The 16265-nt window shown below is 36.3% G+C and overlaps 1 protein-coding gene across 4 annotated transcripts in view; it reads right to left on the bottom strand.

Annotated features, from left to right (window-relative positions):
- LOC149793289 (atrial natriuretic peptide receptor 1-like) overlaps nucleotides 1–16265 on the bottom strand; it is a 659752-nt gene that overhangs the window by 148684 nt on the left and 494803 nt on the right. For all 4 annotated transcript variants that reach the window (XM_089967268.1, XM_089967266.1, XM_089967267.1 and 1 more), the window contains exon 2: nucleotides 6237–6348. In XM_089967268.1, the coding sequence (XP_089823394.1) occupies nucleotides 6237–6348 (112 nt within the window). The remainder of the gene's footprint in view (nucleotides 1–6236; nucleotides 6349–16265) is intronic.

Raw genomic sequence — 16265 nt, 5'->3', positions numbered from 1 at the left:
ATATTTAGGTAGTTTGATCTGCGAGGCTGACGCTTATGCAAAAAAATCAAAAGTAGCAATTGATCAAGGTTACGATTCTGAGATGATGAACAAACAATTTATTATTACAACTCCTGTTACTAGCACAACGGGATTCCAGTGACCCAAAATACTATGACAGTATTCAGAATATCCAAGGAAAATGCTACGTACTCGGAAATAGCAGGAACTTTTTAGGAGAATCATATTTATGTCTAATTTGAACATTTTATTGGAGGCAAAAATATATTCAAATTTTATTCAATGAAACCATGATGAGCCCTAGACCAAACGGCACCTCAGGCGACAAGCGTCTCCACACACTCCTTCATTTGTTCATCATTTGAATATCTTATCTTTGAAACACCCCCCCCCCCGCCCTAAAACCCGATGCAGCTGTTGGTAAAGATGTGTCCTACAATAAACCAATGCAAGAAACACAGACGTTCTGGTAACATCTTCAGTAGTAAAATAATGCTTTCTTTTTCTCGTGATTTTGAGAGGCAATCTTGAGGGAAAAGCTTTTAAAAATGATGTCGAATGTATGACATAGTAAGACTGGAGAAATGTCGTATAATAAGAGGCATAAAGCAGATGTTGCATCAAACATTGCTCTGTTTCATTAATAATACGGGTCTGATGCAGCGTCATTAGGCAAGGCGACAATCTTTATTCTACAGATGCCACAAGCTAGTAAGTTCACAAGTTCTTCTTTCTCAAATAACACTGGTATTCCGATAATGAGACAAAATTTAGTATTATGAAACTAATATTGATGTACTGATACATGTAACGAGTCTAATTTGCGTACGTGTCCGGAGTTGGCAGCACACAGACACACAAAAAAAAAACAAAAAAAAACCGCGAATCGCCTTGATCGATACAGTCTGTAATTAGAAGAGGTTTCCCTCGATGTGTATGGTTAATATTCAAGTGCTAGTCTAAATAGCTCAAAACTAAGTTTGAAAATTCTATTGGAGTGACCGAAGCTGAGGAATTCCCCTCTGCTCATTCCCACGTCACGCAAGGAAGATTATAATTGTCAGAAGACTATGACTGATGTATGGTGTGGTGTGTGTGTGGAGTACGGTGAGGAGAATTTGCTTCGTCTGTTTAATTCGATAAGGTCACGCGATCGGCCAGTCGTAGAACACGAAAAAAAAAAAAGAAAAAAAAAAGAGAGAAATATGAAATATGGTCAATCGATCCTGAGTAACGTGAAATCGTGTATTGTTTTGTTGGTATAAATTTTCGGGGCTTTAGCCTTAAAACTGACAATTTCGTCGGTACTTATAATTGTAGACTGAGGAAGGGACCCAATTTGTTTTCGTGGAATAATTATTATTTAAATTCGTGGTTTCTAGGAACCAGGAAATCCGCGATTACTAGTACCAGTAGCGAATTCATGGTTGTATCTGCACGATAGAGCACGATGTCTTTCGTCTGTTACAAACATCTCCTTTAATCTGAAACGGCATCGTCTCCGAAAACTACATAACCTGTAATACAGGCGACATCCTCAGAAGTTCCAGGTTCTTTTTCTGCGCTAATCCTGTCACCATAATTCAAACATAATTTCCAGTCCCAGCAAACATTTTTTTAGATTGTGTAGCCGTGGAAACTATTTCAACAAAGAACGGGAACATTTTTCCTTAATTGTTTCCTACTGAGGCCATTATTCACAAAGAATAAGTTGAAATGACAGCATTATGGTGCTGTTACAACGAACTGGACAAAATTTAAACATACATCATTTTCCTTTGTACGATTCTCAAATGTTTAAGTTCGCATTTAATACAAATCAGCATTTTCTAAGTGTTATTTCTTAATTTCCAGCGGCTTTAAAGTTATAGTGCGGAAGCGGACGGACGGGCGGACTATATACTATGTCACTCACATTTATTTCTAAAAGGCGGGCAGCAATACATTATAACTTCATTTAATTTTTTTTTTTAAAAAAAAGATAAGCAAAATTTTAGATATTATGATTTGATTTTTCTACATAGTGATGGCGGTTGGTTGCTAGAAGCTAAGGTCTCACTGGATAGTTCCGTATTTTGACACACACACACACACACACACACACACACACACACACACACCAATTTTTAAAGTAGAAGGCATCAGCCTAATTATCATAAGCCTAGCGTATCTAAATTCAGACATCGGCTAAATGTAATGTGGTTTAGATTTTACCTAGAGTTAGGCTTGGAAATGGGCTGGCTTGTTAGTAACTGCCTGTCGCAGTTAGACCAGCAGTGGAGATCAAATACGTCACTTGGTCTGAAAATGAGCAACCGACTTGGCTTACGCATTTACGTGTGTCTGCTACAGAGGTAAATATCTAAAAATCTAGATGGTTGAGGGGTGATGAAAAGTACGCTAATTTGTTATAATACTAGTGAACTTTATTCATGCATAAGGCACATACTGATTCTTTTAGCTGCCTTGTCACAGGAAAATATTCAAATTAGCTAATTCCTGTCAAAAATGAACGTAAAATTTTGGGGTTGGTGGCAGTGTTGGTTCAGTATAAAAACCACCAGTTGCATCAGGAATTAACCTGGTTGCTGCAGTCAAAATCTCACATGTATGCTTTCTACAAAAATCATTAGTTTGTTTGTATTTGTATCCTCAGTGTAAAAGTATTCTCATTTTTTTGCAATAGGTCATTGTTGGATGAAAATTCACCAGATAAACTGTCAAGTGAGACCTAACTGCTATACTCAACCGTCATAGCATTATCAACGGAGAGAAAAGGAAGTGTTACTAAGAGCAGCCATGTTTTCACCAGTCCGTTAGCAAGATGTATCCTAGTAACGTTTTTATCGTTATGTATGCTCTCGCTATTACGTGTTTCCGATCTATAACGTTGTAATGCATATTTGTATTTTTTTTTTCGTAGCTCCTGGTACATGATTTTATTTAACTTTTGCAATTTTAATCGTGGTTGTAAATTGTCCAGAATATTTTTTACTTGCAAAGCATACGTGAGCTGAGTCTGTTAAGCGCGAAAAAATTACATAGGATCTATATATATATGTTTATGGATAGGTTGACAAGTGTTAATAATAGTCTTAATGACGACTTTCGCCTAAATTTTCATTGGCTGGTGGTGTTTATAAGATTCTAGAAGAATTCAGTAACTTCCCATTGGTTGGGCTAGGTAACATGAATAAGGCAAAATGTGCAGTAAGATCCGTCAAGTGGGTATATTGTGAAATATATTCGCAGTAAAAGGTGTATATAAGGAAAGAACTGAGCAATTAGATTCATTCCGATTTTGGAGTCATCTTTATTTTCTGTGTTCCTGTCATTAGTCTGCCAGAAGTGCTTTTATATTGTACTTAGATATTATTCGAGAGGACAAACATTTGTTTGGACTGTTCAGTGCAAATAGAAAGTGCTTATTATCTGGACTATAATATTATTCTGAAACTGTGAATTATTGAAAGGAGTTCGGCACGACGAGGTTTTAAAGTCACTATTATTGTCCGACAAGCACATTTCCTGTTTCGAAATGTATATACAACTTTTCATTCATTTAGGACGTTTGTGTCACCTTATTAGGATTATTCAGACTTCACTTCATAATACTGTAAGTTCCTCTCACAGTTTCGTTCATAACATTGATAATTAAATTATTTTACAAAACTTGCTGATTTTTCTTCTTTCTGTTACTCATTTTGTGATCATAGAGTCGTATCAACTTATTCAATTTCGTGGAAATCTGTTTACACTAGAGTTGTTATGCAATTTATCTCTTATGTGTTACAGTTCTAGTTTATTGGTAGAATTGACGACTGCGTGCTATCCAAGTTTTCCTATGTGTAGGATTTCATAGGGTTATATGAAATAATTTCCTTTGTCCGTTAAGACGATACTGATTACCGTGAGTTAATGATAACTGCATATTTATATCTGATTTTGTAATGTTTAAATTATCTTGTAAGTTAGGGATTGCTGTGAGCTAGAATTTTGTGAACTTTATGCAATAGTAATCGACCATGTGTTAGCGAAGGTAAAGAGATGCGGTAATGTTAGATATACCGCTAACGTGTTAATTGTGGCCTGTCACTGTCATGTTTTATCGGATTAATTAGGAATTTGTACAGTGTGGATACCTAGTATGCTTCTGAGTAACGTAAATAGCGGATTTTATGTACGTGTAGAAAGTGGCATATACAGAGAGTTAGGAGTAACTTTGTCCTTTAAGGAACAGCTTTCTATGGAGAGACGGGACAGTCCGAAGACGGAAGTCCGAAAAAAGGAGTGACGAGTTCAGAATAGTGGACTAGGGAGTCCAGGAAGGGGGTGAAGAGTAGGGAATAGGAAGGCTCAAGGAAACAGGAAGACGTTGATACACTGTCAAGGGAGGAAAGTGGTGCAATCAGTCGTGGACATTGCACTCTTTTCACCATTCTTTATTATGATGATATAAATCCAAATTAGATACTGCTATTAAATTATGTTGACACTAACTTATGTTGAATTGAAATCGTCATTATTGATTTGTTTTGATTAAATTTCTTTTTTTTTTCTTGTCTAAGGGGGGGGGGAGGGGCTCTTATTACATTATTTCTTCCAAATATTCTTGCTGAGTTCTCTGTTGTAATTCTATCTTTCACTCCCACCGGGCTGTAATATCGAGGGAGGTCATCCTTTAGATAACGCCAGACAAATCCAATTAACCACTCCTCTTACTAAGAGGGCGAAGTTACACCTTCTTATTACAAATGAATCCTCAATTGAAATCAGCCGTATAACAAATGATTGTGTTTATAATCGTTAAATGTTGTTGATTTGAAACCAAAAAGTTTAGAATATTTTGTAATTTACTTTGGCAGACCGTAGAGCTATCTATCGGTTTTGTACTTGATGGATCTGATTTGTGGATTGTTGGTTTTCGAAGTTGATTATTTTTATATTTCTGACATTATGTGTAAAATTTAGCTACTCCTTGTGTGTGAGTTACGTGTATGTGATTTGGTATTTTAATGTAGCTTTAAAACTTGTCCAGTCATATCCCTATGCTGTATGCAGCGTAATAGTTTATAGCAATGTCTAGCACTGGTTCATCATGCCGCAGACCTATATCATGGAACCCGCCTCCGAGGCCTACCCGAAAGACTAGTTATGAATATTACTCGGATACTTAGAAATGAGTATTAACATACTATACAATTCTTACTGCATACATGCTCGTTATTATAGTCACTGTTGTTGTTATGGGTTTACGCCATCTTTCTGCACACGATAGGCTATAAGCGGTTGAAGAAGAACCTGGGAAAACCACGATAAGAACCACCGACCCACAGGAAGTTACTAGCAAGCTTTCTCAGATACACACATTCTCCCAGACAGAGATTTGAACCCATGCGGAAAGAGAGTGAGATGGCAGTATCCGTAAAAGCGAGTGCTTGACACCACTTGGCCAACCCGGGGCCCATGAAATATTCGTAAATATATCTCAAAGGTTACATTTAGATTAAAAAGCGTTACTAATATATACTTATAAGTAAAATGTAACTACATATAGAAGCGCTGAGTTAGACAACAGTGATGTCCAGGAACTTTTTATTCATGCATTTATTTTTGTTAAAGTTGGGTTGATGATAAGGCGCTAAGATTAACACGCGGACATATAATATTTTCATAATAGCAGGAGCTTAGCTACCATATAGCAAGAGTATGCAAATCATAGGGGCCCATATTTTTTACACTATACATTAGGCAGTGGCCCATCGGTAATTTTTGCATAGTGGCCTACATAAGGCCACACATATTCTAACTACGCCACTGAATAATAGGGATAAAAACATGTATTGTCTGACGAATTTTAGGCGACATAACTATTACCTGTAATTCAATTTAGCGACTTTAACACACAATGGAATTTTGCTAATATTCGCATCCAGCAATACAATGCCTCATGTGTGATATATGTAAAGAGATTTGATTTATATTTCCTGTAAATACGGACTATGTACATAGCAGTGTGTTTTTGCCATAAATACGGTCACGTACACAACCTTGTATCTTTCTGCCATTTATACATCCATGTACGCAATTTCGTATTTTTCAAGATGTGTTTTGTACCGTCTCCAAGTCTGCAGTTTTTTTGCACGCATTCGATGTGCAAATGTGAAATCATGAAAACCGGAAGCCAGTCGGCGCAGTTTAATAGGAGTAAAAGGTTACAAGTCATTATGACTTACCTGCTAAAAAGGTCAATATTGAAGAAGACGTATTCACCGTTGTCAAAGTTTAATTCATGGGCCTTAATCATTATCTCTCGGACTGAATCCGCTGAGGCACATAGAACCACAACTGAAATAATAATAATAATAATAATAATAATAATAATAATAATAGTAATAATAATAATAAAATAATAATATTAACAAATGATGATGATGGTGATAATAATAAGAACATTAATAATAATAATAATAATAATAATAATAATAATAATAATAATAATAATAATAATAATAATTTGTTATTTAAATAAATTTGTATGAAATATCAACTCTGTGGAGACACGACTATACATGCACGATATTATCCATAGTGTTACTATAATAATAATGTATGAACTCAATTATATATCTCAGAAAATAGACCAAACAAATAGAAAATAAAACTCCTCGTTTGCATTTTTATTACCGATGGTTCTGTAAACTAACAATTTTCTTTGCAAGTTTTCGGTGATTGATCCAATCGGTAACTACAAAATACGAAGGTCTTAGCTAGAAATAACTGTTTGGTGATGTCATTTTCTAACTAATGACGATACAGGACTAAATTCAATGTAAACCGGGCCTTTACAAACGCGTTTCTTCTGCATATAGTACGCATACGTGAAACATTCATATTGCCTGCGAACAAAAGAAGAAAATAAGAACGTAATTGTAAGTTACATATTATTGTTAACTCATTTCTTTCTTTCTTTCTTCATGCATTCGTTTCTTCTTTCTTTTCTTTCATTCTTTCTTTCCTTATACAGGTATCAACCTGTTGATTGCAGCTGAATGATAAAGACGCGTTACCGGCGATATTAAAGCTCCAAACACGATCTGTACTTAAATGCAAAAGAAAATTTTGATTATGTCTTTCTTTTTTCTGACGTGGAGATAAATAACTGCTATAAATTGGTCATATTCTCCATCATAAACATTTTGCTCTAATGACCGTGAGTTCAGAATTCTAAGCAGCCGATAATTATAGCGATGATACATTTCAACATTAATCAATATCTAGATTAAAGGATTTATTTGTATTAAAAAATAGACTATAATACTTTTTAACCACTTAACTTGGGAAGTTGCTATGAAATAAAAATAAAATTTAGAAAGCAAACGATCTTCATACGGTAAAATGGCGTACAAAAAGTGCTGGAATACTATGAACAAATCTTTAGAGACAACTGGCATCAATCTATGCCAATTTAGTCTAGACTGGTTCTAGTATGTTGATAAACAGAGCCAAAGCTCAATTAAATTAATTCGGACTTTTATGTAGGCTATCATTCCTAGATTCTATAATTCCACGTGTAATTAAGTAATGCCTCATTTGATATGAGTCCATGGTATTCATACAAAGGTGCACTGATCAAGTTTAGAAACAACAGCGTAATGCACCACGATACTCTCTTCATAATGTCACACCAACATTTTATTTCTTCACATTTAACTTTACAATATTTTTTTAAAAAGAAAATGAAATGATTGAAGATGCAGCAAAAAATTTCAATAGACACTTGAATAAATAAAAAATTCCAGACTAAATAAAGGAGATAAAAAGAAAGGGTCGGCTTCTAAAAGTACGCTCCTTCTCAAGTACTTAAATCTAAATTCATTTAATTTAAGTTAATTTAATTAAAAATGTAAACATACTGAGTGAGTAAAATTAATTATTTTCTGTACTGTTAAAACTTCGGCTCTTTTTATCTGGCCGTTTTTTAAATTTATTTTCGTTGTATAGCCTATTAACGGTATATATTCAATTTGCTAAACATAATAAATGCTAGGATATTTATTAGTAAGCTTTGAACCATATATGGCTATCTTAATAAACATCTCTTGAATACCCCACTAGCAAGGTATGCCAAATCTATCAGAATTAAAGTTCTAGAAACATCTTATACAGGTTTCAAAATAAAACAAGTCACATTATGATTATTTGCATTGTTCTTAAATATAAAATGTACTGATCATTTTTACATATGAAGATTACGAACACCAGAGGTCGGACTAATACAAAGTTGAACACTGAAAACTGTTTTCTTGTCTCATAAATCTGCGTGCTTGATTTGATGAAATCGTTCCTGCGAGGGTTTACATCGTGAAGGATCACATTTCTTTTATGAAGACGATTTTAGAAATCATGACACCCATTCATCTTTTCAAACAGTTTTTAGATACCTAGATAGAAGATGGCTTTCTAACTTAAAAGAACTATATTTTAACATTTGGATTCCCTGATAAGCAGGATTCGGTTAGGTATCTTGTTTTAATACGGTACCAAGTAAAACATTACAAGCGGGTATCGAACCCGCGACCTTTGGATTAATAGACAGACTTTCTACCATGTATTCCTAAATATCATCAAGCAGTAATCATCATGCAGCCCAAACATTTTTTAAATCTTGATTGCAGTATATTTGAGCCTTCATTATCTTTTTAAATGAAATTCGTGTAACTTACGCTTTCATGGTTAAATTATTATATCTTGACTTTAAGTAAAACAAAAACACTACATATAGATCAACACTACATATATATGTATCTATACTACATATAGATGTATCAACACTACATATAGATGTATCTATACTACATATAGATGTATCAACACTACATATAGATGTATCTATACTACATATAGATGTATCTACACTACATATAGATGTATCTACACTACATATAGATGTATCAACACTACAACACTACATATAGATGTATCTACACTACATATAGATGTATCAACACTATATGTATATCCTTCACTGTCTGAAGCTTAAATCTGACTGACAATAAACACTCCTGCGAAAAGGTAACTCGTAGTTTTCGTCGACAGTCGAGAACAAATCTGATTGTACAGTTTCGTTTCATTACATTGCCAATGAAGTCCGAAGTGACCTTGTAGCAACAAAGGGGGACGAGTAGTTACTGAAATCACCATTCAAGCCATGCTCCTAACTGAGACGATCAATTCCCATGGGAAAAAAGACGTGGCAGATAATGCCGTGGACTGCTTGTCTGATGAAATTGATTTTTTTATATCTCGTCTTTCCTAGATCTCAAGAGATTTGGAATGATATCAGCATTTTTTAAAATATATTATACCACTCGAAACTGCTGCCAGAAGTAAGAAATATAAGTATTGTTTAATACAGGGCTTCACCTTTTTGAAGAGTAAACATAAAGGTTTAGAGGGCTTCACATTTTAGAAGAATTTCACATAAAGGTAAAAAGTGGCATCACATTAGAAACGACAGTCTCGTATATCTCGTAAAGGCCCATACTATTAGCATAACCGCTCCGTTGGCCTAAGTGGTTAGAGCGTCCGCTTCGGATGTGGGAGGCCGCGGCTTCGTACCCAGGCTGAGTCATACAAACGACTTATAAAATGTTTAAAAGCAACTATCTCGCTCGGTGCTCAGCATTTAGAGGTTAGCGTTAGGTCTGTTCGGCCTGGTGTCAGGTTAATGTGACTGGGTGGGATAGGGTGATACGTGTCTGAGGCATGATGCTCCAGTGCTAGACATCACTATAAACTGTCACACTGCAGACATCTAGCGACTTAAATAAATTTGTTAAAGCCACGTTAAAAATAATTGAAAGCACAAACACGCAAAGCCAGAATGATTCCTTCTATAATCACTTAAGAAACATAGCTTTATCACGAACGTTGACGCCAAAAGTCAAACTTTTCAAAGGTTTCATTCTCATCTCACCAAAACAAGAATACAAGAACTTTAGTAAATGAAACAACATACATGTGGCGGACATTGACTCCATCAAAATATATTCAAGTACCAGTTTCATTTTGTGGCATGAAGGTGTATAGTAAAAGGTCCAAATTGATTGTCATCTGTATTTTTAAGCATGTAGCTATTTACATATAATGACTTCCCAGATAAGTCCAGATGACTTTCGATTTCATCTTCCACTTGTATCACATATTTACAAAACATCGACACTTGTTAACAATAATTTTAAGTAAGTTATCAAAGGAATAAACATCCAATCAAATGCGCATCTCATAATATCAACACATATGACAAATAGTACATACAACGTGATTCAAGTCCAATCGCTCTTACCACATACAAATTTAAGAACTAATGCAGTGATGCGCGGTGAACATTTTAGCATTGTAGTTCGAATGATCTGAGTTAGATACTTACCAATACACACAGAATAATTTATATCGTATGGCTTCATCTGCATTGAATACAGAGTTTTCAAAAAAGAATCGTGATCTACCTTCAAAGTGTTGTGAAAAAAGATAGAAAATTAAAGTACAATATAGCCTACCCCATGATCATTACCACCAAGCAAACAATTCTTCTCCTTCTGTGCTGAAACAAAGCGCGATGGCTATTCTTTTTTAATACTTCCATAATTTGGTGTGGTTCATGGACCAGAATAGACAGCAATACGGATTTATTCAGGGCCCCAAAACGACACCATAGCAAAAAAGGTACAAGAAAAGAAAGTAAGGACATTGCAAATTGTCCATGATAATTTTACATGAACTGTTTGATTGATATGTTTTCAAACTCACGAATAGGCATGACATTGTAATAAAAATAATTATTCCACTGGCAGAGTCTTGATTTACTGTCTCGTTTTCATTCAACTACTCAGTTTCAACATCCAGAAATAGACATTAATTGAGTGCTTTTGTTAAGTGTTGGATGGTGTCAACCGATTAGATTGATATGTCTTGGATGGTATCAGCCAATGAGATTGATATGTCTTGGATGGTATCAGCCAATGAGATTGATATGTCTTGGATGGTATAAGCCAATGAGATTGATATGTCTTGCATAGTATCAGCCAATGAGATTGATATGTCTTGGATGGTATCAGCCAATGAGATTGTGCTTGTCATTGTCAAGAAAAAATTACCACCAGAAAATAGATCAGATGTCCTTACTGAACATGTCATAAAACTGAAATCATTTTTTAGAGATATTTCATTTTCCTGTCACATATCTCCGCTCTCCTTGACTTTCCAAGACTTTAAAGCATTGCCCTTTTGCTGTAGGAATACAAATCCATAGAAAACAAGGCAACGGATCGTCCTAGAAAATGAGGCATCGACGTTAATTATAAACGCATATTTTGCAGATTAAAACACTTGTTCACATTGTCCTGAACACTACAGAATAAATTACTCACTTTTCGGAACAAAGAAACGAAACAAAACCCGGTATATTAGTTCCTTGTTCGCTTCTTGGAAACGCAAAAACTACTTTTTTAAACAGCATTATACATTGGTTAGATGTGGTATGTGACTTCGCCATGGAGTGTTGATTTACAGAAATAGTTTGGGATTTCAGTCCCACTGCTTGATCCTGAGGTGCATGTCTGGAATCTTCATTGGTGTCAGAACGATGGTTCTTTGATAATATTTTGTCAAACACAAGGTTTCATCCTTTAACTAGCTCCGGGCATTAAATATCAACAAAAAATAGCCCAGTCTGGCACTTTATCAAAAAAAATAAAAATATAAACAATAGCCCAGTACTGGCACTTTACCAATCAAAAATGTTATGTTGAAACAGAACTTCTGACTTGCAAGAAGATTTCAGACTTCCAGTGTGACTAAAAGGGTGGGGTGTACGAGGCTGATGTTCTGGGGTCTTTAACTAGGCCATTGTTAAGACATGTCAATATGGATTTCGAATCAAAGGTATTTGATAACACGTTTGTCATGTGTTACTTATTTCTCCCATAATTCACTCTTGGTTCCCTAGGTCAGGGGACAAATGTACAAAAATAGTATGCGAGAAAACCATTTTGTAATAAACATCACACAAAAATTAAATGACAGTAATACAACACAAGCATATTTATTTATTCTCTATATCTGTACATTTGTACTTTTAATGTAGATCTATATGTAGGGTTGTTATTTCACTTGAGAATATCCTTTCACAATGTGAATGGGACAGTTAATGCATTTGGTTACTAGGGAGTGGCCATACTTCAGAAGTGGTAAAACTTTTATTTGTATCACCCCCACGCCACCCCTCTACCCCCATATATATATATATATATATATATATATATATATATATATATATATATATATATATATATATATATATATATATATATATATATATATATATATATATATATATATATAAAGAGAGAGAGAGAGAGAGAGCGAGGGAGAGAGATTGCGATGGCATACCATTGTAGTTCTTCTAGTTGTTATTATTAAGATCTGATGCATCACGATCAATCGCCCCGCACAAAACAATACCCGACCGGTACCCACGCTCATAATATAAGCTTGTACCTTATTTACTGACTGATTTATGGATTTATTTATTCGTTGCCATGCCTTCAGTAAAAGGAGCAAGCAGCACAACTGTGAAATTTAGTCATTCCGAATAACTGCCATAAGAGGAAGAATAAGGCACCACATCAGCTTTCCATCAGCTGAGAGATGTATTTGAATACCAACTGATTTAAGATATAATTACAGAACGCTGAGTGAAGATTTTGTGTCATTGGCATTTCTATTTCCCCAATAAAATGGAAAGAATAGCAGTTGCAGAACAATTGCTTCCGAATGAGTTTGCCCCACAAAAGTATTAGCCTAACAGGACATGGTATTACTGTGTGCAAATAGATTTCGTAAAGGGCGACAAATGCATTAACCAATAGGACAAAGGATGACTGTACAAGTAAGTAGATTTTTGAAAGGCGACAAATGCATTAACCAAATAGGACAAGGTATTACTGTGTGCAAATAGATTTTGTAGACGACAACAATTACATTAGCCGAATAGGACAAGGTATTACTGTGTGCAAATTGATTTTGTAAAGGGCGACAATTGCATTAGACAAATAGGACAAGGTATTACTGTGTGCAAATTGATTTTGTAAAGGGCGACAAACGCATTAGCCAAATAGGACAAGGTATTACTGTGTGCAAATAGATTTTGTAAAGGGCGACAAATGCATTAGCCAAATAGGACAAGGTTTACTGTGTGCAGGTTGATTTTGTAACGGGCGACAAATGCATTAGCCAAAAAGGACAAGGTATTACTGTGTGCAAATTTATTTTGTAAAGGGCGACAAATGCATTAACCAAATACGACAAGGTTTACTGTGTGCAGATTGATTTTGTAACGGGCGACAAATGCATTAGCCAAATAGGACAAGGTAAGACTGTGCAAATTGATCTTGTAAAGGGCGACGAATGCATTAGCCAAATATGACAAGGAATATTTTCAAAGGTGGATTAACGATTATATGGTTGTATTGGTGTCTTTAAATAAAATTACTTTTTATGTCACAACACCAGTATTGCCAAGAAGAAATTTATTTATGGTATAATCTGACTTCTCTCGTTCTTTGTTCAAGCATTTATGTCTGTTTGCTCTTTCGTGTCATGGTTCACCTTTGTAAAATGTTCCTATTTTCGTGTCATGGTTCACCTTTGTAAAATGTTCCTATTTTTGTGTGTCATGATCACCTTCTTCAGCATGGATACCAGGCCTTTTAAGCATGAAGACTCGGTCTGGTCAACATGAACACTCGGTCTGGTCTACATGGACACCCGGTCTGGTCAACATGTACACCCGGTCTGGTCAACATGGGCACCCGGTCTGGTCAACATGGACACACCCGGTCTGGTCAACATGGACACTCGGTCTGGTCAACGTGGACACCCAGTCTGGTCAACATGGACACTCGATCTGGTCAACATGGACACCCGGTCTGGTCAACATGGACACCCGGTCTGGTCAACATGGACACACCCGGTCTGGACAACATGGACACTTGGTCTGGTCAACATGGACACCCGGTCTGGTCAACATGAACACTCGGTCTGGTCAACATGGATACACCCGGTCTCTTTGTCCCAATCTGAGATCTCTAATCAGAAACGCAAAATCAGTGAGGGATTATATTTCACGAATTAAGAAACCTATTTGGAAAACAAAATCCGCATCCCATGAGGTAAAAAGTTCACTGTTTTCCTGTACCTGCGGGTGACGCTTCCTCTGCATCATTTCGTGTGTCATGATCATCCTCTTTAGCATGGATACCAGGCCTTTTAAGCATGAACACTCGGTCTGGTCAACATGAACACCCGGTCTGGTCGACATGGACACTCGGTCTGGTCAACATGGACACCCGGTCTGGTCAATATGGACACACCCGGTCTGGTCGACATGGACACTCGGTCTGGTCAACATGGACACACCCGGTCTGATCAACATGGACACTCGATCTGGTCAACATGGACACCCGGTCTGGTCAATATGGACACTCGGTCTGGTCAACATGGACACCCGGTCTGGTCAACATGGACACCCGGTCTGGACAACATGGACACCCGGTCTGGTCAACATGGACACTCGATCTGGTCAACATCGACACCCGGTCTGGTCAACATGGACACAAACGGTCTCTTTGTCCCAATCTGAGATCTCTAATCAAAAACGCAAAATCAGTGAGGGATTATATTTGACGAATTAAGAAACCTATTTGGAAAACAAAATCCGCATCCCATGAGGTATAAAGTTCACTGTTTTCCTGTATCTGCGGGTGACGCTTCCTCTGCATCATTTACCAAAATGTGAATCTCTGTTCTTCATTTAACTTCCCTGTAGCTTCTGGAAAATAAACCTCTACATCAAATCAGAGAATTGGAGGCAGATATTAAATACCAAATTCAGTTTCTCGAAGGCATTTTCATCTTATCGCATTTGATAACTACATGGAAAAACTAAAAAATAATTCATAACTAGTCTAAGTGCAAATTTTACAGTGTTCACGTACTACAGAGAAATCAAGAACATAATATTTTAACGGAAAGTACTAAGAAGAAAATAAAATAGAACTTTTCGCAACCGGAATGTCATTACTGTCATACACTTATCATCGGTTAACGTGTCAGACTCCCGGCATGGTTTAAACTTTTGTCCCGGCCCAAAAATGTATAATTATACTGGAATAGAAAGAAGGTTTTATGAGTTTTGATGGGACAATCAGACTCAATGACAAGTTGAGAGACGATGCCGGAGAATCCATTATCATTTACGATACGCCTCATAGATTCCGGCAAGATGCGATTATGTTTCACTTTCTGGTAATGTTCCAGCTCAAGAGGCATTCTTGTCCACAATAAAAAAAAAGAGACATTAAAAAGCAGGGACAGAGCTATACCAAAATGGACTATTTAACTCGACAGGAAAGATATTCCCATTGGAACTGCGCAAGAAGATATATATAGTTTCCAAACCAGTATACAACGAATCCTGTGCTGTTGCCATGAATACGTCAAACCACATCGGTAATGCGAGCAAGCATCATTTAGAGAGATTTTAGAAGCAGCTAAGTTATAATCCAACAGATGAACATGTTGAAATTGTGTCCGGTATTAAAAGTGTATGCACAATGAATGGCCACTGATAGCTAAGCATTGATTTACCTCCTCGCAGTTGACCATACATTTTGGAGATTTTATTTACCCACAACAATACGCAAACAAGGAGCTCGGAGAGGGCAGTCGTGTCCCCAAAACAAACATAACCTCCCACGCGATTCTGAATTTGTCGATTATCACCTTTGTGTGTGTGTGTGTGTGTGTGTGTGTGTGTGTGTGTGGAAAAACTGCCTTCATACAAGATATTACTGACGACCTTAACAAAACACAGAAAACTAAACACTTCTCGCCACTGTTGATGCAAGTTCTTTACACACCAATATCTCACACAGTAGACGACGAGGCGTGACGTGGTAGATCTGTATCCTTCCCCACCCCCACCGCACGTTTTATTTGGTTAGGCTTTATATCCCTGCTACAAAGTTTAACACGCTCAGTGATCGATGTTTAATGCATCTTATTCTAATCTGAGTAAGCGTCTGTTAATAAAGCTATCAGATATAAACACAACTTCATTGAAGACTGACACACACTTAAAGACAGCCTATAATTACAAGAAAAATCAGATATTCAATGACAAAGGTCCTACAGACACGATA

Source organism: Sinohyriopsis cumingii, chromosome 8, assembly GCF_028554795.1.
Source record: "Sinohyriopsis cumingii isolate HCF-2022 chromosome 8, ASM2855479v2, whole genome shotgun sequence".
NCBI lineage: Eukaryota > Metazoa > Mollusca > Bivalvia > Unionida > Unionidae > Sinohyriopsis > Sinohyriopsis cumingii.
The sequence above is the reverse complement of the archived record's forward strand: the minus strand, read 5'-3'. Positions and strand labels throughout refer to the sequence as shown.